The sequence below is a fragment of the Calidris pugnax genome, unplaced genomic scaffold (genome assembly GCF_001431845.1).
Source record: "Calidris pugnax isolate Ruff unplaced genomic scaffold, ASM143184v1 scaffold19, whole genome shotgun sequence".
NCBI classification, from domain to species: domain Eukaryota; kingdom Metazoa; phylum Chordata; class Aves; order Charadriiformes; family Scolopacidae; genus Calidris; species Calidris pugnax.
Genome location: NW_015090775.1, coordinates 43,525 through 64,714, shown reverse-complemented (window position 1 = coordinate 64,714; position 21,190 = coordinate 43,525). Strand labels below are relative to the sequence as shown.

At 41.2% G+C, this 21,190-nt stretch overlaps 1 protein-coding gene across 5 annotated transcripts in view; it reads left to right on the top strand.

The window, feature by feature from the left end:
• Window positions 1-21,190, top strand: part of APBB1IP (amyloid beta (A4) precursor protein-binding, family B, member 1 interacting protein) — a 77,120-nt gene that overhangs the window by 44,216 nt on the left and 11,714 nt on the right. For all 5 annotated transcript variants that reach the window (XM_014946288.1, XM_014946295.1, XM_014946313.1 and 2 more), the window contains 3 exons: window positions 4,966-5,040; window positions 6,369-6,512; window positions 9,284-9,394. In XM_014946288.1, coding sequence (XP_014801774.1) covers window positions 4,966-5,040; window positions 6,369-6,512; window positions 9,284-9,394 — 330 coding nt within the window. The remainder of the gene's footprint in view (window positions 1-4,965; window positions 5,041-6,368; window positions 6,513-9,283; window positions 9,395-21,190) is intronic.

Sequence of the window (21,190 nt, the reverse complement as noted above, 5' to 3'; positions counted from 1 at the left end):
GAAGTGTTTTCACCATACTCCCACCGTTTAGTACTTAGAATTTCTCTATTAGTGTATTTCAGACCATGGTATAGTTTCTAGTTGAAGTTAATACTTCAATGAATGTGTTTCTTTTTCTGACTTGAGCAACCTGGTGTGGTGGGAGGTGTCCCTGCCCAGGGCAGGGGGGTCGGAACTAGATGATCTTTAAGGTCCCTTCCAACCCAAACCATTCTGTGATTCTATGACTTGGGACTGTAACACAGAAACTGTCTTTACACATTTGAACCATTTTGCAGGTGACTTTCAATCAGCACATTAAGTGCTTTGCTGTTAGCTACATCCTAGCTTATGTACATCTTTAATTTGTTTCCTGTTCTCCTCTCTTTGATGCTGAAGACCATCATCCTTAAGGCATGAAAAGTCAGCTGTAGTGATTTCTTGAAACATTATAAAATCAAGTAAACGAAGTTGAAAATCAGGTCTTTTGGGGCTTCAAAAGAGCTTTGCCTTTAGATTTATTTATTTACGTTTGTGATCTTCAGAGCAATTATAGGTATCTTCTAATATTTATAATGTAGGACACCCAACATGATATGGGTTGCAAGTATGACCGTGTTTGGGTTTGTATTTTTCTGCACAAACCTCACTGCATTCGGTACTCAGTGGCACCGCACTGACATGGGATGTGAGCTGGCCAGAACTGCACTCCTTCTGGGTGCAGTTTGGATGGGCATAAAGAGGCAGCTCGTTGCACAAAGAAGATAGTGAGGAGTATGGGGCAGCTGTCGTTTGCTGCACTCTGTCTGCTCTGTGCTGTTGGGGACCCTGCAGTCTTTTGGAGTAACAGTTTCAATAGCTTGAAAGCAACAATACAAGCTCAGCGGATGGGAAGCAGAGGGAAGGTGCTACCTTGAACCCCTTTTTTTATTTTTTATTTTTTTTGCTGTGTAATGACAAGTAGCTGCTGTATTCCAGCTTGGATGGGGCTGCGTATGAAAGAAGATGAAAGTATGAAAAAAGATGTTTCATTTAGATTTTATTTTATTATTTTTTTTTTTTTATTTTACAAATGTAGAGACATAGAACACTGATCAGAGAGTTTGGCAGTGCAGTAGTTAAAGCTACTGTTCCTACCATGATCTGAGTTTGGTTTGCTTACATGCCACCAGAGCTGTTCTTTGAAACTCTTGAAAACATCTTCTGCCTTCCACTGTTTGAGAGTTATACAGAGGAGAGAGGTACAGCCTGATTTTTATTTTTTATTTTTTTTAATCTGCCTTTCCACACAAAAGGAGATGACTGGATCCCTAAGCTTAATCTTTACAGGATTTTCTTGCGTGTGTATGGAATTTCCTGTTAGTGTAAAGCTATAGATGGGTCATCAGCCACTTTTGCCACTGTCCTGCATAAGCACAGGGAGAAATGCTGGCATAATGTCTCTTCTGGATGGCACACCTGGCTGGCAGTACATGTCAAAACTGCCACTGTAGCTCTGCGTTACTCTGAGTCAGGCAGAATGGCATTGGGAGAGCAACTGGCTTTGTGTCAGCTGCAGCCCATCTGGGTGTGTAGGCACAGGGAGTAATTCTGCAAAAATCCTCAACTGCTCATCTCTGCAGCAAATAACCCAAACAGTGCAAACAATGCAACCACAATGACAAAGCGTGTCAGCATACTTTGGTTTGTTTGCTAAAATAACCCTTTATATTTGCTTTCTTATATTATCAGCCCAAGAGGATGAATCCATCCTGCTAAGTAAGCTCAGCTCTCTATCAAGAGAAAGACATTGTCTTTTGAACATAAAAAAGTTAATTCTCAAATCTGCAGATATATGGAGAGAGCTGCTCTGTAGCCACGTCTTGTCCCATTGATGACCTGACATCCCAAACCAAACATGCTTTTCCCAGTGGTGTCCTCAGACAGGAAAGAGCTTCTTTTAATCGTGACCTTTGACTACTAGACTTGGAATGACCTCTTGTGGACACATGTGGTTTGCCTCCTCTAGGATGAATGCTTCGAATCAAAAATAGGAGACCACACAGTGATAAAACAAGTTCACTGTACAGTCTGCTCCCCAGGTTTTTAGCCACTGACAAATAATGAGTACCATGTACTTCCAGATTTCAGGGCAAGAGACATAAAGGAGGTAATCAGTAATAAATGAAATGTGTGTTGAAAGGTGCAAGATGACAGTGTACATCTGTGTAACGTTGGTTCAGGTGACGGAGCCCTGTTTCCCTAATGAAAAAGCTGCGTTGTTAGAGGTCCGGCATGGATATCATTACAAACTTTCTCTCTTTACCATTGATTATGTCAGTACAGGGTGGTCTGTGTTTCTGCTAAATAAATGCCAGATGCCTGAATGGGAATCAGTTGTAATCAGAGGAGCTTTGTTTTCTTATTATCAGTGCACTGAAGGCTGACTGAGCCAGATGAATGTTCTCCTCACCGTTAGTAAAGTTGATGAGCCAGGCCTTGTTGAGACAGTGATAAGGTGTACTTACCTTGATAAACATTGTGTATTTTAGGGGTTGCTCTATGTGTTTATAATGATTTATAGAAGGCGGCGGCTTACAGCTTGCACGTCCCTCTACTTTCCAAATCCATCCCAAAGTCTGGAGGCTCAGCCCAGCCTAACGGTGCCCTCTGAGGTTTCTCTTCATACCCCCATCAGTGCAAAAGTGAGTGTGCCAGCATCGAGGCAGCGGTGCTGTGACAGTGCTCCCTCTCAAGAGCTGTTGCACACGTACAGAGGACTTGGCTGCTCACAAGGGCTTCTTTTTTCCCAGTGGGATGAGTGGAGCATTGTCACCTGGTCAGCCCCATGGGTTTGGATTGCATGGGCAGGCATCGCTGTATGGCTTGTACTGAGAACACACTTCTAAGCGGGTTTTGTTTTGAGCTGGTTTGGGTTTTTTCCGTTATGAATACTGTCTTCAGATGGAGTCACGAAGCTGTGGTCCTTAGTGTTTGCTTACCTTCATTGGTGGGCTAAAAATGTGCCCAGGCAGTCTGGAGCCAGCTATGTGCTGCTGGATAATCCAGAGAAGGACCTTGCTCTGTTCCTGGCATAACTGTCTGTTGTATTGAATGTTCAAGTTCCTTTTCTTACGTTCATACCACAGACATGGCATCAGCATAGCCCAAATTGCAGGTGGCTGTGGTTTTGATGTCCCCTGTCTGACTTAAATGTGAACTTTTAAGAAAGTATTTTCTAACAAAGTGTTTTTGAGATCATCCACACCCCTTCCTCTCCTGGTGCCCCTCCAGAAAACGTCTGCAGTGAGGCTTGTGTTCTGGCAGACAGCTGTTTGCTTGAAAAAGAAGATGTGGTTGTGTGGAAGAGAAGGGTTTCACTTCAGATAAACCTCATTTTGCTGTAAACATGGCATGCTGGTAGGGCAGATTTACTGCTTGTTTGTTTCTTTCTTATACTGTAGCAACAGCATGTTCCTTCATTTACACACTTCTCATTTGTCTTTTGGTAATGTTTGCATTTGTGTTGCAGTTTAGTTGTTGTGGAGTTCTAGGCATGTAAAAATGTTGCCACGTTCTCATGGTCTTGAGACATGAAAAAATGGGGAGAGATAAGAAGTCACATAAAGTCTTAGTTTTCTTCCTACGGAATTGCTGAAGAATTACAGAATTAGGAGTAATTTTTAAGTAGACAGCTTTCAAAATTTGTCAGATTTTTATGATTTTGTGTGTTTCCTAAACAATCGGTGTTTGCAGAACAAAGGGCATAAAACAAACTTAGCTTGGTGACTAGTTCCAGGCAAATCAGTGAGACTGTCCTATGCATCAAGTATTTTCCAAACCCAAGCTCCTCTTCTACGTGCGCTTTTATGTAGAAAATGGTAAAACATGAGAACTTTGCGTGTTATCATTCTGGCCTCGAGCCCATGGATCCAAATGCTACTTGATGCATGATGTAGCTCCTTGATGTACCTGCTTCCTTGGTGCCCAGCTGCCTTACTGCCTGCTTGCTGTTGAGCAAAGCCTCAGCACGTGCTCCTGCACACGGGTCCCAGCCTGCTCCAGAGCTGCCTTCCCTGCTGGAATTTGCATGTATGTCCGAGTGCTGTCCTTTTGTCCGTCTGTACAATCCAGATGGGTGCAAAATTGGCTTTGCTGTTTAACAGTGGGTGAAATTATTTGTACTGGTAACTGTGCGTGAGGCGCTGTGCTTCCTTGTTTGCAGGGGCAGACAGGGCGCTGGGTCCTCTGGGGGCGGCTGCAGCTTCACAGCCCTCTGTCACAGAAACAGAGGGTCATTTCAAAGTGTAGGTTTTTACTTCATTAGGCAGGAGTGTATGTGCCAAGATACCGTGGTGATGATTTCTTCCGATTTCTTCTAGATTTTTGAATACCTCCTTCATTGCATAAAAATACTTTGCAGAACATGAACAGGGGCTTGCAAGTAGAAAGCAGTGACTTTGAATAAAGGCTTTAGCACATAAGCACTTTTATTAAAAAATAAGAGCTGAGTTACATCCAGAGTGCAGATATGAAGCGTGCGAATTACCGAATAGGATTGTTAGGAAAAATGCTTTCTAGCCTTTTGATACTGCATTGTATTCATCCATATATCAGCATGCAATAAAATGTTATGTTCTTTACTGCCTGTAATAATATAGGAAGTGGTGAAAATTGAAATGATAAAATCAAACCCACTGATCCAGAAAAACAGCCAAAAGTATAAGCCAATGTTTTTAAAACTTTTTGGAGGCTGTATATACATAGGCAAAAGTAATTTTGTATTACTTCTGAATTATATTCAAAATAAAGAATTAAAACTCATGAGCAGGCAGCTGAGATTGAAGTTTTCTGTAAGAAGAATTCATAAGCATCTGCCTCTTGCATCTGCTGGCCTGGGTTCTCAATGTTGAAAGACCGAGTAACTATTGAATGGGTTTTTAGTGATCTAGTTACTTGTATTGCTGTCTTTATAATGAACATCAATTCCTTTTGTGTCTTAATCAGAATTTCTACCTGGCGAACAAAGGGAAGAACGAAAGCAAAGAAATGAATGATAAAAACAAAGAGGCTTTACTGGAGGTAAGCCAGCTTTCAAGGGTAATGATGCAAATGTCACCAGAACTCTGCCACCATTTGCATCTTGCTCTGCAACAACAGCATTGAGTTCTTTGTGGGCAAATATGTAACAGGAAGTTCTGTGATGGTTGGTGTCTTTGTGTCTAAGGTTTAACATGTGGATTTTCCTCTGCGTCTGCTGCTCATCATTAAAAATGCAGATTGTATCCCCTATCAGAGAAATTAAACGATGGAGAATTATTTTGTTGTTATAGACTCCAATGCCATGAAATGTTTTTACTTAGTGTTTCTATGAAGAGTAATGCTGGGATAACAATAAAAGCAATGTTATACAAATATGAATAAAAGAAACAGCTGTGCCACATCCTTAGGCCAGCCCTTGTGTCTTTATATTATTAGTGAGGCTGATCATTAGCAAACAATTATCTTTTGGGTTAGAAGTAGATATACTCCAATTATTGGCTGTACTACAACAGAATAAGAACCTTTGCACTTTTCCAGAAAGTCTGTTTAGCCTCATGCTTTCCTGCTGAAGTTTTACTTCAGTTGTGCATTTGAGAGAGAAAAATCCAGAGTTATATGAAGGAGGTTATCACAGTTCTCCTGGCAAGTGTTTTGACTTCAGTAAAAGTTCCCAAAGGAAATGCTGTTGTCAGGTGACTGAGGATTCCCATTTCAAAGTTAGTGCATCTCATGAAGGCACCAGATGTCAAACAGTACAAGTGCTGGTAAATTCTAAATTAGAACATTAAGTGATAAGTGTGTTCGTGCTAAAAATTACCCAACAGTGGGTCCTTCAAGCAAAGAATGAAGTATATTTGTTTAAACAGTGTTTTTAATGCTAGCATGTATTTCAAAGTGAAAGCAGAGGTTGAGGGGGGATTTTTTTCTTCAGCTGGTTTTAAAGCTCTATAAGCAGTCTCTAAAGATTCTCTCCACAGAAGTATTTCTCTACAGAACCTTTACATACAGCAGTAGAGAAAAAGCAACAGCAGCAGTACCAACCATTCTGTTTTATTGCCTTCACTAAGCACATACATGTCTAGTTAAAACCTTTTGTACGTTTTTACTTGACCCTTTAGAGAATGAAGGTTTTGCGAACCTTCTTTTCCAGTGTGAGCACCCAGCTTGCACAGCTGATTTACCACATCAGCTTGGAAAGGTTTCCTTTGCCTGTCTAAGGTGTTCATCTCCCTGGTAACTACTTTCCCCATGTTCATATGTTCACCATGACAGGAAATGTATTTTCAAAGGGAGCATTTTTCTGCTATTTATTAATAGGGTTGTGCTTAAGTCAATTTATTTTGTGTATTATTATTCTTGTTGCACAGGAAAGCTTCTGTGGGACATCTGTCATTGTGCCAGAGCTTGAAGGGTTCCTTTATTTAAAAGAAGATGGAAAGAAGTCCTGGAAGAGACGTTATTTTCTTCTTCGAGCTTCTGGAATTTATTATGTACCCAAAGGAAAAACCAAGGTCAGGAAGCCAAATAATCCTTTTAGCAGTAAAACAATTCATGAAGGTGAAAGTGAAGAACTCCCAAGGTGACATTTTTAGAGCACTGTCTGGTGCATCTAAGAGGGTTGGGGTTTTTTTGCTTTAACTTTGACTACACCACTTGTGCAAATATTGGAACATAGTCACTGAATCCTGTCACGTTTCTCTCCTTTTGATTTCTATGGATAGATAAAAGCCGTAATGAAATAGCACTCCTTCGGAAGTCAGTAGGAGAAAGAAAAACAGCACGGCACCTTTGAGCTGGTGTTATGCTGCCAAAATGCTTCACTGTTATATGGGTTCCCTGTGAAAGAATATTTTGAAAGCTCTCAAGTAAACTCATTTCTTATCACAAAAACGGTGGAATTTTACTTTGCTTGATATTCACCTTCTGTGACAGTAACCAGCACTCAGAAACACTATACATTTTTTCCTACAGTGATCTTTACCTAGAGAATGCATTGTGCCTTTTAAGGATTTTTAAGACTGCCCTTTGTGTAGGAAGGAGTGAGACAGAAGCATCCACCTGACCGAATCAAATGCACTGACATTTAGTATTGCAAAATATTTAAAGAGTCTGAATTGCCAGCACTGGAGAAGGAAAGGTGTCCTGGACATGTTGCACGTAATGGTGCCTGGCTTCTCATTTCCACAGTGATGAGGTAGAATGGTGGCTTCTGGGACTGGTGGCTTTTTTATTTTTTTTTGTATGCTGAATACCACTTCTGTTACCACTTACAGCTCTGCTGATGCTTCATATTTGAAAATCAGGTGCTGCTGATAGAACTTTACTGTTATGATTTTGCTGTGAAACTTAGCTGTTCTGCTATTCCCTGACTAAATTACAAAGAAAAAAAAATTGATAGCTTGTAAAGGAATGCCATGTTGCTGCTCCAGTAACCTGTGTTTATAACCAAATCGTAGTGAAACACAGACCTAGATTACCTTGCTACTTTCACAGCAATTTATTTTGACTTTACCTGACCAAACACAGACCTAGATTACCTTGCTACTTTCGCAGCAATTTATTTTACCTGACGCTGAGATAATGGCTTTCAGTCCTCAATCACATTGCACACACACACATCCTATCTATTAGGAACTAGAATGATATTTGGAAGGCACTTAAGGTATGAGAGTTCATCCCATGTCAGGGTGGTATGAGGAATGCAGGTGCATCTTGCTGCAGTCATTCAGTTATGGGTAGAGCTTTCACTGAGGTATAGAAACAAACAGTTGGGGGACAATAGTATCTCAGATGCTGCAGCTGTTTTTAAATTCATCATGTTTTCAGTCGTTACAAAACAGCAAAGAAGTCTGGCATACCTTTGGTCTTTCATGTTGGCTGTAAAATACATTTCAAATGTGAAAATACAGGGATGTGTTCAGGTAATTGTACACACCAACCAACCACACATGCCAACACCAAAGGTGGTTTTTGTTGTTTGGGGTTTTTTTTTTTGTTAACAAGCTTGTCAGCACTGCTGTCTTAATTTCTTTCTTCAGCTTTATTCTACTTATATGCCATTTAATAACATGCTGGGTCGCAAAATGACAGAATCATAGTTGCAGATACAATTTTAAAATTTGTTTGTGTTAATTGCGTTGCTTTGTCATGTTAATATTGCAGAAATACTAGCAATAAGTGCCTTTGTCTGTTACATAAAAATTTGTTCCTTACTTACAAGAAAATAACAGCTGCATTCATATTGGTCTTAATTGCTGTTACCTGTTTGGTAAAGGAAAGGAACAACTCATTATACTGCATGGATTTGAGCACTTTTAGGAACTTACTATGTTGGAAAATCCTAGGTCCACACACGAAAATGACAAAATTCCTGACATCAGCTTCAGGGGAGACAAAGGAGAGAGAGAAGCCCTGTCTGTACCCAGTATAGAGTGTTTCCTCTCCCCACAAATCTTACTTGCAAACTCAATTTGTAAATAGCCCAACTCAAGGGCGTATTGTAATGAAGGTTTTAGTAATAATGAGAGCAGCATAAAACAATCATCATAAGCGGAAATGTAACCCCATTCTTAGGGGTAGAGAGGGTTTGTGGGTTTTTATTTTCTTTTTTCTTCTTTTCACAATTTCCTCATTTCGCAGTTTAGCCAACAGTGGCCATGTGACATGGACGTTTTTGCATTTCCACTCAAAGGGTTGCAAAAGTTATGCTTTGCAGAATTCTGCACTGAGGAGTGTGCCAGCAACAGAAACCTTGTTACTTTAGCAACATACTGTGAATAAGCAAATAGTATATAAACAAAAAAGGAATGATGCCAGGAAATGTGAGAAAATTCAAAGGAAAACAGATGAAATGTGTGCTTGTTTCGTGATGAGATTTTGTTAGTTACATATACCAAAGAAAAAAAGCTTGCAAAAGCAATTTAGATCCCCAAACATTCAGAATTATAAGGGTGTGGTTGCGAGGCCTCTATCTATTTCACTAAAGTTATTTCTTACCATGGTGTTCTGTGTGGTCTTATTAGCCTTAAGTCAAAATCTCCACATAAAGGACAGCAAAACGTTGCACTGTGTTACATATTATTCCTAATACGTACTGACCCTCTTCCAATTGTTAGTTTAAGAATGCACACACTTAAAGTTCATTTTTCTTCATTCAACTTCATGATAGTTAAAAAAATAAAAAGCATTGGAATTCATGCACTAGAAAAAAAGTCCTATTAATGAGTTGCACATCAAAATCCAACTTGTTCTAACAATGATGTGCTTGGTTTTCGTTTTGCAGACATCACGGGATCTGGCATGCTTCATTCAATTTGAGAATATGAACGTTTATTATGGTTCTCAACACAAAGTGAAATATAAGGCACCTACAGATCACTGCTTTGTCTTAAAGGTAACGTACTGGAAAAATAAGTTCTGCAAATGTCATACACAGTTTCTTTTATTATGTAAACACGTTTAAGTTTGATGCTCCAGGGACCCTGTTTTCTTCTTTGCTTCATTGTTGATCAGCAACATACCTTTAGAACCTTCATTTTAAGGACTGGTAGTCCTGTAATGTGTGTTTACACTGCATTTATGAAGCTGTCTTCAAAACAAGGCTGACTATGCTTCCAGTCACTGACAGTTCAGGTGACTGGACACATCTGGGCAAATGGCACTTGGTGCAGATACATGATGAGAAGTTTGGCAGTCCCAAACATTGACGTTATGAGTGTGTACCAAAAAGTATGCCCACTTTATATTTGCAGTGTAGTTCATACCTGTTGAGTGGTTTGTTGAACTGAATTGCAAAATCTTGCAGGAATAGACATCTCAGAGAGTGTATCTTATTGCACAACTATTTGTGGCAGGAGTACAAAAGATACTGTTCATCCACTTGTGAAAAATCAGTGCTTACTGTTGAAGTAAGTATCTCCTTGCTGCCTCTCCAGGTAATAGCGCTGCAAATAGGCTGGGAATTCTGCATTCCTTTCAGGAAAGGAAAGGAAGCTCAGGCTTTTCACATAGTTCAGGTAACAGAAAAACCTTTGAGGTAGCAGTAATTAGGCCTTGCTTGTTTTCTGTCATTAATAGAGATTTCAGAATACAGTGCAATTACTGTGTACAATACAGGAGATAGTCTTGTTGCTGCTTTTCTATTTAAAGGCCTGCAGTGCGAACAAGATACTAGAAAACACAGTATCTTGCCATCTCAAAAAAATAGTACAGGAAACATTCACATCAGACGTCACTTGTAATACCACATTTCTGGCTGTACCTGCTCACTTACAGCACTTTTTTTATTCAGTTTCAAAATGTCTGCTAGTCTAATTTACACATGGCCAAGCAGAAGTGGTTTATAGACCCAGACATTTTCTGAAGCAGATGTATCTAATTAACACAGATGAGCAGTTTTAATACTATAGTTGTCTGCAAAATGCTTTGCAAAAACCACTTCATCCATTTTGTAAAAGAGGGTGAGCCTTCTGAAGTTCACAGGTAAGCATTATTTCTGAAAAATACAACTTCAAATAAATAAAAAGAAAAGGAAAAGGGGAGCTGATTTAAAAAATAAGAGGAAATTGATTTTCTAAACAGATGACTGATCACAGAAATATCTGACTAATTTAATAACAGTTATTCACATTCTGTTCAGATGAAAATAAAAGCATGATTTTTGAAATGTGTGTAGCAATGTGTTCAAGTATTCACAATCATTGGAAAAAATTTTAGGACTTACTGCCATCATTTGTGAAAAAGAGGTATGCTACAAATAAGAACGTACACCCCCAAAAAAGTCACAACTCGACTGAAATACTTGCTTTATTGGATGTGGGATCTTAGCACTGTACCCTCAAAGTGAAATGTGAAGACCAAAAACTCCCTAGGGAAAGCTTGATGTGTAATAGGCTTATAAATGTCTGAAACCTACTTAGCAAAACTGTTTGCTCTGATGCTTCTAAACTGTGTGTGCGGTATACTAGAATAAACATCATATCGATAAGATCGTTATATCTGTGCAGCACTGCTTAGTGATGAATAGATACAGTGATTGTTCTTCATTTTAATTCCCACAAGTCAGCATTGTGTAGATTCCTGACTGGCTCAGTTTCAGACTTGGCTTCTTTTAATAGCTGTCTCTTGTGGTGGCAGGAGTTGGTCAGGAAGTATGAGCAAGTATTGATATTTTCAAATCTGTTGTTTCAAAAGTGGAAGCCTCACACTTAGAGTGTCTTTCTGAGGGTGAAGCAATGGGGAGTTACATATTTATTACAATTTCTGTACATTAGTTTGAATTCTGTATATACCTTTTTGAAGGTGTGCAGCTTAGATGAGTTTTGTCATATCCTTCTCTTGGCTTTGGAGGTTGTAGCTGAGGATGTAGTGCATCTTGAGATCTGTGGCTGAGGGAAGAAGCAAAGTTAAATTTTGGTCTCTCTGATTGGATGCTTAGTGACACAAAAGTGTGTGGACAGGAACACAGAGCCATTTGTTACACTGAGTCACATTTTGTTCCTGTCTGTTTTCATATGGAAATCTCCCAGAAGAAAATACCTCTCTTGCTGGGAGAAACTCATCCTGAAATGCCAAAGGAAAACAAACTGTCATCCTTGAGGTATTTCTCATCCTGTCATAGTTTGACAATAAAGTCCTCAAGATAAAATGACAGTACTTTTGCAGACAGCTGCAGTGAGCAAAAGGCAATAGATTTAACAGGTAAACATTCGTGTTTGTTTTACTGGCAACCTAGTAATGTTGAAGGAATTTGGATGCCCAGCTTAGTCCAAGCCAGATGGAAATTCCTCCACAGCCAAGGCTGCACTGCTGTGTCTTAGCTCTTGCATTCCCCAGTGTGTGCGTTCCCCGGACAGAGCTCTGCAGAGATTGTCATCCAGTTACTTGTTTGTGTTGGCTGCAGATTATCTGTCTTTAAAGCAAATGGGGGAAAAGAATTGGAAGAGTAGCAGCCATAGCCTGTCTTAGCTGTTCACTGAGGATGGCTGTAAATCAAAGGAGATTTTTGCATTTTAGAAAACAGGTTAGTCTGCAGCCCTTATTAGCTCCAGCAAGTTGTAATATCACTTGGAAAGATTTTGAATAAAAGCACTACTTTTTTTTTTTTTTTAAAGAATTGTTGCTTTCTGAGGACCCCCTTAGGAACTGCTGTGTCAAAACGGTGAGCAGTCATCAGCTAAGTTACTTGCTCTGCTGTCTTTCAAACGTAACAAAAGAAACTGCCCAACTCAGGGGCAAGCAACCAGCTTGTACTTTATACTGCAGGAGAAAAGCAAGGACTTTGCAGCTGCAGCAGTATCTTGCTTCTGTGATAGGTGGAAAATCCTGCTGAATTCAGAACCAGACATGGTTTTCCAGCTTTGAGCATTGAGTCGAAAATACACTGTATTTATTTCTGACTGGTTACACTAATTGGTATCCTTACTGCAAGAACAGAGAAAATGCTCTTTGCTCATTCAAATGGCAGCAAATGTCCAGTGAGGTGGGGTGATTTGGAGTTGAATACAGCCTCATGCTTGAAGGAGGTATCTCTTCTTTTCCTCCAGTCCCCATTTGAATGATGAGCCCTCTAATTAAATAACTAGGCTAAAACCAGTAATACTTGTACCTGCCTTCAAAGGTCCTGTCTCCTATTTGCAGAGAAAAAAGATAGAATGACCTGAGCCTTGGTCATCTTTATGGAGGGAAGAGCCCTCAAAGAGGTGATAGAAGAACAAGCAGAGCATTCCTTTCATTTTTGTGTCTATGTGCCAGGCATCGCCAAGAACTTACGGGAAAGAGGAACCCTATAACTGATGTTAATCACAACCCTGGTGACTTGTTTTTAGCTAGAACAGTGAGATTTCTCAGGTTGTCTGATACTGCCCTGAACTATGTAGGCTTTTGCCCCTAAGCCTTCATGACATTTCTTTGAGTGGTGCTTCACCTTGATCTCTCTAAATGGGATATGGGCTTTTTCTCCAGTTTCTTCTCTTAGACTATGGTCAAGTGAGATGCTCACAAAGACGGTGAGCCTTTGCTCCTCGTGCCTGTGCCAGCAGCACGCATCCAGTCACCGGGAGCTGGCAGCTCCCTCTGTCCTGTTTCTTTTTTAATTTAGCCATTTGATTTCAACTTCAGTGGTCATACCTGAAGAAGGGTTACTTTGTTGATGCTGGTGTGGGTCCTGGTGTTAGTGTAGCAACAAGAAGATCATGCACATCATGGGCGGGTTGCTTTGGTACTTAGCCAGGAGCTGGGGTAAGTTTTGCAGCTTGTAATGCTGGAGTTGCACCTAGACTATAGCTATTTTAAACTGGGAGCTGGGGTAAGTTTTGCAGCTTGTAATGTTGGAGTTGCACCTAGATTAGCTATTTTAAACTAGCTCAAATATAAACGTTCTTGTCTGCAGATTCATCTAGTAGGACGTTCCTCTTACAGCTAGAGAAGCATGATGTGTTGTGAGTGCTCCTTGCCTATCATTTCTTCCCATTATATCAGTACCCCATTATATATATTTTAGCTCAGATCAGAAATGGGGTGGTTTTTGCTTATTTGCTAACCGTCAAGACACTGAGGAAATAATGGGGAAAAGGGTGGTGCAAGAGAAGCAATTCAAAAGCACATCACAATGTCTGCCAGCCAAAGAGACCACACTTTGCTGAGCTTATTCAGGAGTTTCCTTTCAGAATGATTCAGGAGGCAACTGCAGTAACTGAACAAAGCAGTTGCTTCCTCATATCGGCTTCTCTCAGGCGGCAGAAAGCCCAGCTGGGCCCAACCGAAAGGAGCACAGCTGGCTGGTTGGTGTCAGAGAGCAGGGTCACCTTCAGCTGTCCCTGTGCAGCAAACCACAACCCCTGTGGCTGGGTCCTGAGGATGAGAGTGCACCCTGGCACAGAGGCTCCTATGGAGTTGGCTTTCAGGGATCTTGAGACTTTGGGGCAACTGTAAAGCTTGAAAAACTGTTTTATTTTCCAATAGCTACTTGGTCTGGGCTGAGCTATAACCTTCTGAAATTGAATTGTTCTGTACCGCTGCTAAACAAGCATTCCTCTCTCAAAGGAAGTCCCATATTTAAGAAAACAACACAAAGATCCCTCGACATATTAAAAGTAGAGCCTCTGAATAAAATAAATATTTTTGCAGCAACTGCTCCTGTAAATATGCAGATTATTCCTATTTTCTACTCAGAAATGCTTACAAAATGTAATGCTTACAAAAATTTAAAGATCCCACCCTTCACTTTTACATCAGATAAAGTGAGTCTTTTCTTAAAAGAGACCTCCCAATGCAGAAAAGAGGAAAGGAAAGGGCAGCCAAGAGCGAAAGAACACCCTTGCTCAAACCTGCATCTGTCAAGGTCAGCTCTGTCCCTCTGTTCCAGGCGGGAGAGGGTGGCAGCGCGGCTCTCCCCGCCACCCTGCGGAGAGTGCTGGCCGCTCCTGGGAGAGGGACAGTGAGGAGCAAAAACCTCTCTCCTTCACAGAAAAAATGAATTCACACACTGCACGCAGCGAGTGCACGAGCTGGAGTGATTTGGTTCCTCACAGTCGCTTTTGCATTTACAAATACTGCTTTTTCACCATCTACTACGTTACACGGGAAATGCTGTGGAAATGAGACCTTTTGTGATTTATTCCCTATTCCGAAGCTGAAAGCCCTCAAAGCCAGGAAATTTCACAAGGAAGGAAGGGATCTGTTCACCATGCTAGCAACAGCATCCATTGCACTGAGCAGAAATTGTGAATATAATGTTTATTTTGTGCACTAAGAGTGTCTGTGTGTGTGTGTGCGTACTAGTCCAGGAGCTGGTTTTGTCACACCATGTTGAAAAATCTTTCAAAGCAGACAAATAGCAAGGTAATCTATATGCAAATTTGCTGGTTTAGTCAGTCTGATGTGCCTGTGACAAAGAGTGGATTTAATTATAGTTTATTGGTGCTGGTTGTGCTTGAGTAATCTGGAGGTAATGGTGCATAATGCTGAATTAATCTAGGATGAAAAAAATTGGTTTCCTGGGGATAAACTGAGACAAAGGCAAATCATCCTCTATTTCCACAGCTGGGTACATTTTCCTGTGCCATCTAAATCTAAGCTAAGTTTTCCTGGTGTCATTTGGAAACTATGATTTTAAAAAAAAAAAAAGGAATTCCAATAGTCCAAAGAATTTTGGAAGTAAATTTTCGAGAAGAATAGCTTCTGTTTGCAGCAGTGGCGTCATTCTAGCAGGTAATTTGGTATTTAGTTGCTCTGCTCCTGATTCCCTCCTCTCTTACACCCAGTACGTTCCATCGCAGACTGAGCCATGTACATAATGCATTCAGCACAATGACAGTTAGGAAGGTAAAGGGTGAGAATTAGCAGTGTTTGAGATAGAAAATGGTAGGAAAAAGAGGTAGAGCAAACTGCTAGTGCAGGAAAAGGGGATAGAGAACAGGAGATTTTATATTTTTTTTTATGTGAAAGAATTGAAAATCATTGTGTTAGCATAAATACTTTAGATAAATATTTCAGAGTAAAATTCATTGCTAAATAAACTGAAAAAGCAAAAGCAGAAATACTCTTTTTTATTACAGAACACTTTTAGATGTGTGGATTGACAGTCATAGTATGCTCATTTTGCAAGACTAATGCATAAACAGTGGGGAGAATAAGGACAGAGAATGGACATTAAGAAGTGGAATATAATAGCTTTAGAACATTATTTGCTGTATAAAATAGTCCTCTGGTTACAGTGGCTATTACATATATTTTTAATGACCTAAAAATTTTGCCTCAGTCATTAGAGAAATGTAGGTCAAAAGAATAATTTTCTTATAATAGGACAGTTAGTGTTTTATCTGTGCAGTTCACATGTCTTCAAAAGATCAGTTAAGCCTGGTCATCTTAACTCAAGGAGTGTGTAGTGTCAGGATTTGACCACGTTTAATAGTAGAGGGCAAACTTGCACCACTTCAGTGGGATTTTTGAAAGGTGCTGAGTATGAATTCTACTCGCAGTCATGGGAGCCAGAAGAGTCGCAACTTTTCTGAGAAGCTATCTCAACATAGCACAAGTTCATCAGTAGAAGATAAGGCATCGAAAAACATTGACCATTTTGTGAAAATTTGGCCTAAAGCCAAAGCTTTTGATCCAAAGTTAGTCACTCTTTATGCTTCTGGCTATTGTTTCTGCTTCAGAGACTGAGCAATGATCCATGTATTTTGGGGCAAGGAATCCAATGAGATGCCTGAATAACTTGAGTTTACTTTTCATCTTCAGTGTTGGAAGAAGGCAAAGCAAAAGATTTTATTGGGATAATCTCTAATTTCACGCACACATGGCCTTTGGTCATTTGTTTTGGTGCAAACCGTAGAAACCACATAGTTCAGTTCCCATTTCTTCAGGTTTTCACTGTGGTCTGTGTTTTTTTCCTTAGGCAAGGAGTTTACTTTATATCTGAAAATGAAATCTGCGCACAAATATGTTTTTAAAAACCTCTCCAGAAAATAAGCTCTTTATATTCAACTGCTTCTACTTTCTTTATCTCTAGACAATTGATACTTGTGATTTGAAAAAAGAAGAAGAGACAGTGGGTCAGAGGAGAACACTAGATTCTGTTCCAAAACTTTTCAGTGCTTTTCCGTGTGGAACACAGCACATCCTTTTGCAGCCTGACGTTTGAGGTGCTCAGGCTGGACAGGTGTCCAGCACTTCCAAAAATCAGACTTGATGATGTGACTAATTCATCGTTATTAAGAGTTTTGACACTGAACGAGAAAAAAAAATAGTTCACTGTAGTCAAATTATGTTGCATTTTAATACATTGTATTGTTTTGAAGCATTATTCAATTTATTTCTGTGAGAAAAATTCTGGAGTCCCTTTTTACTTGCGTATTACCACTTTTCTTCCAAACAATGACTTCTGGGGTGGTTGCTTTTTAAACAGTTGTCTTTCATAATTCATTTTTGTGCTGCGTGTTTCAGAGGCAAAGGTGAAAAACCTTTCCAGAGGAGATGTTTTCACTTTGCTGTCAGATGATTTTAATGACCTTTTCAGGACACAGTATGCACCGTGTAACAAAATAATTTATCTGTCTCTGTATGTGAGACATCTAAGCTGTGGCATACTGAGCTTAGTGTTACTTTGCCTAAAAATACAGTATTTCTCACATGACTCTCATGATACTGTTATGACCTCTGTTAGCCTCACAGAGGGGTTATTACAGGGAGTGTGAATCTAGTTTAGCAAAACCAGACTTGGCAGTGACTGCAGCTCCTTACGCCTGGGTGCTGTGCTACACAGCTACCCTGAGAGACAGGAGCTGTGGAAGGAGGAAATTTATTCCCATGGATTTTCACACCAAGTCGTCATTTCCAGGGACTTCCAACTGTCCAGATGCTTCTCTGAATTAGTTATACTGAGTCGGCATTTTATCTACTATCTAATAGATTTTTGCATGTGACCTGAAGTTTTTAGTAGAGAGTCGAGCCTATGAAGTCACCGTTGACAGCAGAGACCTGCCATTTGTGCTATTTGTAATTTCACTGTGGTACAGCTCTTCCCAAGGGAGCAAGCTGCTGGGCTGGGTGTGACGGTTCCTGGCTGAAGCATTATACCTTCCTATCCGCAGTAGCATGCTGCATGCACAGGAAGCCAAATGCCTCCATTTGGGCCACTTTCTAATAGTCTTTTAACAGGTATAAACCTTCAGTATTAAGTTTGGTGCTGCCGGTGTTTGGTCTGGTGGTCTGGCCTTGCACACAGCTGCAGTAGGCAGCCTCTGCACTGCTGGCATGGGACTGTCCTTCTGAGACCTCATCCAAAGGTAGGGGTATACCCCAGGAAAGGTAAAGATATTTCCAGTTAACATCAGTGGGCTATGGCTCCAGTACAAAGTTATGGTTTACATGTCATCCCTGCCATTTGTGCTATTTGTAATTTCACTGTGGTACAGCTCTTCCCAAGGGAGCAAGCTGCTGGGCTGGGCTGTGATGATTCCTGGCTGAAGCATTATACCTTCCTATCCGCAGTAGCATGCTGCATGCACAGGAAGCCAAATGCCTCCATTTGGGCCACTTTCTAATAGTCTTTTAACAGGTATAAACCTTCAGTATTAAGTTTGGTGCTGCCGGTGTTTGGTCTGGTGGTCTGGCCTTGCACACAGCTGCAGTAGGCAGCCTCTGCACTGCTGGCATGGGACTGTCCTTCTGAGACCTCATCCAAAGGTAGGGGTATACCCCAGGAAAGGTAAAGATATTTCCAGTTAACATCAGTGGGCTATGGCTCCAGTACAAAGTTATGGTTTACGTGTCATCGGTAAGGTTACGCATAAAAAGAGAGCTAGTGCTGCTGGTTCTTGGAAAGTGAGAGACAATGCAGTTCTTTGCTGTTCCAAAGCAAAGATACGGCTTTGATTTGGAACTCGATGATCTTTGAGGTCCCTTCCAACCCAAACCATTCTATGATTCTTTGATTCTATAAAAAGAGAGCTAGTGCTGCTGCTGGTTCTTGGAAGGTGGGAGACAATGCTGTTTTTCGCTCTTCCAAAGCAAAGATGTGGCTTTGACGTGTTTAACCTGCCTTAGGAGAGCTGGGTGCTCAGCAGCTTGCTGGTCTCAACCCTAATTGACAGAATATACTTGTGACTCTGCATTTAATCATGGTTGCTGATTGGAGTAATTTAATCAAGGAACTGATTGGGGTAATTTGGAATAGGCCCCATTGGTGAATGTCAGTAGTTAAGATAGATTGCCCAGTGGAGACAATAGCTAATAAAATATAAGGTAGAGTGTAGGCAGTAAATAACTCCCATGTTGTCCGTCACGGGACAGTCTAGGCTTGTTCATTGACAGCTCCCTCTCAGATTCTCAGGATGGTGAGAGCCCCACAATCTCAAAATACTCATCGACGGGGTACTCAGTGATGTGAGGAAGCTCAATGATGATGCTACATTGTTCAGATTGTTGAGGAAGGGGCAGACTGAAGAATTATGGAAGGGCATTATGAGGCTGAGGTTCTGGACAAAAAGATCATAAATAGCATACGGTTTAGGTATACACACACAGTAATGTGCATAGGGCCAAAAGTGGTCAGTGAGGCAAGCTTTGTACACACACAGTAATGTGCATAGGGCCAAAAGTGATCAGTGAGGCAAGCTTTGAGTGCTCAGTGGTGGTCAGATATGTAAATCAAGCATTAGGAATGATTAGGAAAGGCATAGGTGATAAATCAGTGAACATTGCCATACCATCGCACAAGTCCATGGTTCTCCCTCACCTTCACAGTTCTGGTCTTCTCACCTCAAAGAGGATATAATAAACTTGGAAAAGGATCAAGGAAGAGCAACAAGGATAAGCAAAAGTAATTTCAAATCAAATAATGACTGATTTGAAGAATGACTGCAAAGACTAGAAGCCTGTAGGCTGGAAAAGAGACAACTTGCCAGGAATATGATACAGATCTCTGGGCTCAGGAGTGACATGGAGAGGGGTCAGCCATTCTTCCAAAACAGGAGTGTTAACAAAGCTAGTAGTGGTCAGGTTCAGAGCAAAAGGAGGTGATTCTTCATAGAGTGTGTAGCAGACCTGGGAAAATTGTTGCTCAAAGATGTTGCAGGTGCCAGAACTTAATATGATACAGATCTCTGGGCTCAGGAGTGACATGGAGAGGGGTCAGCCATTCTTCCAAAACAGGAGTGTTAACAAAGCTAGTAGTGGTCAGGTTCAGAGCAAAAGGAGCTGATTCTTCATAGAGTATGTAGCAGACCTGGGAAAATAGTTGCTCAAAGATGTTGCAGGTACCAGAACTCGCTCTGGACTCAATAAAAAGCTGAAGAAGCACCTGGAGGAGAAATCCACTGAAGAACCTAAAGACAGAAAAACCCCATGTGGCTCGGAAAATCCCCTGACCTTAAAATAGTTACAGACAGGAAGAGTACAGAGAAGGAAGTATGATGTGTGCTTGTGTTGTTCTTTCTCTTCCCTCAGTATCCGTTTGTAGCCGCTGTCAAAGTCCAGGCACTGGATTCAGGGACCTTGGATCTGACACAGTACAGGTGTGTTTGTGACACTGGTGGGGTGCCTGGAGGAGAGGTCTGCAGCAGCCCCCCGAGCTCCCCAGCAGCAGAGCTGCTCTGGACTCAATAAAAAGCTGAAGAAGCACCTGGAGGAGAAATCCACTGAAGAACCTAAAGACAGAAAAACCCCATGTGGCTCGGAAAATCCCCTGACCTTAAAATAGTTACAGACAGGAAGAGTACAGAGAAGGAAGTATGATGTGTGCTTGTGTTGTTCTTTCTCTTCCCTCAGTATCCGTTTGTAGCCGCTGTCAAAGTCCAGGCACTGGATTCAGGGACCTTGGATCTGACACAGTACAGGTGTGTTTGTGACACTGGTGGGGTGCCTGGAGGAGTAACAAAGCTCAGCCCCCCGAGCTCCCCAGCAGCAGAGCCCCACGGCAGGGCTGTGTCTGTGTGCAGCACCAGTCATTACCTAACTCCCTCTGTGCCACGGCCTCCTCTGCCTTGTTTATGCAGTGTGCACTTTCTTCCAGGTGTTTGCATGAATTATCTGTTAAATTAGAAGTCTTTTTTTGTTTTTCTTACAATAAAAAACTGTTGGTAGGTGTGGTGTTTGAAAAGGAGGGGAGATAACGTAGACCCCTTGGATTTTGATGCCGTGAAAAAGAAGGGGAAAAAAAAAAATCCTTACTTTTTGAAAGCTTTGGGTGCCATCTGCTGGGTTCAGTAGGACCTTACACACTGGAGCAAAATTGCTAATTGCTGGTTGAAAAGTGCCTGATGAATTGAATTTACCCAGAGTTGCAGTGTCTTTGTTTGCACCTCCTGGTTCTTCTGGCTCCGTTGGTGATAATGTAACCCAGGCCTATGGGACGTACTCTGCCACGGGGGGAAGTGCCTGCTTACAGTTCCCTTTTAAAGAAACCTTTCAGACTGAATTCTCTCATAGTTTTCACTGTGCTGGGTCACATAATAAACGGAGAAATGGTGGAAGGAAATAAGGATTGTCAGGCGTTGTGTGCTGGCCACGTATTGCAGTAGTGGAGCCACTTCTGAGCAGCATTGGGGCTGTCTGAGGCTGCCGAGATGGGGACAGGCAGATGCTGTGGAGATGGAGGAGGCTGTTTGTCCAGTGGCCCTGGTTACTGCCCCGGTTTGGTAGGTGGAATAGATGTATAGCAGCAAGACTCAGCCCTGTGCATTAAGCT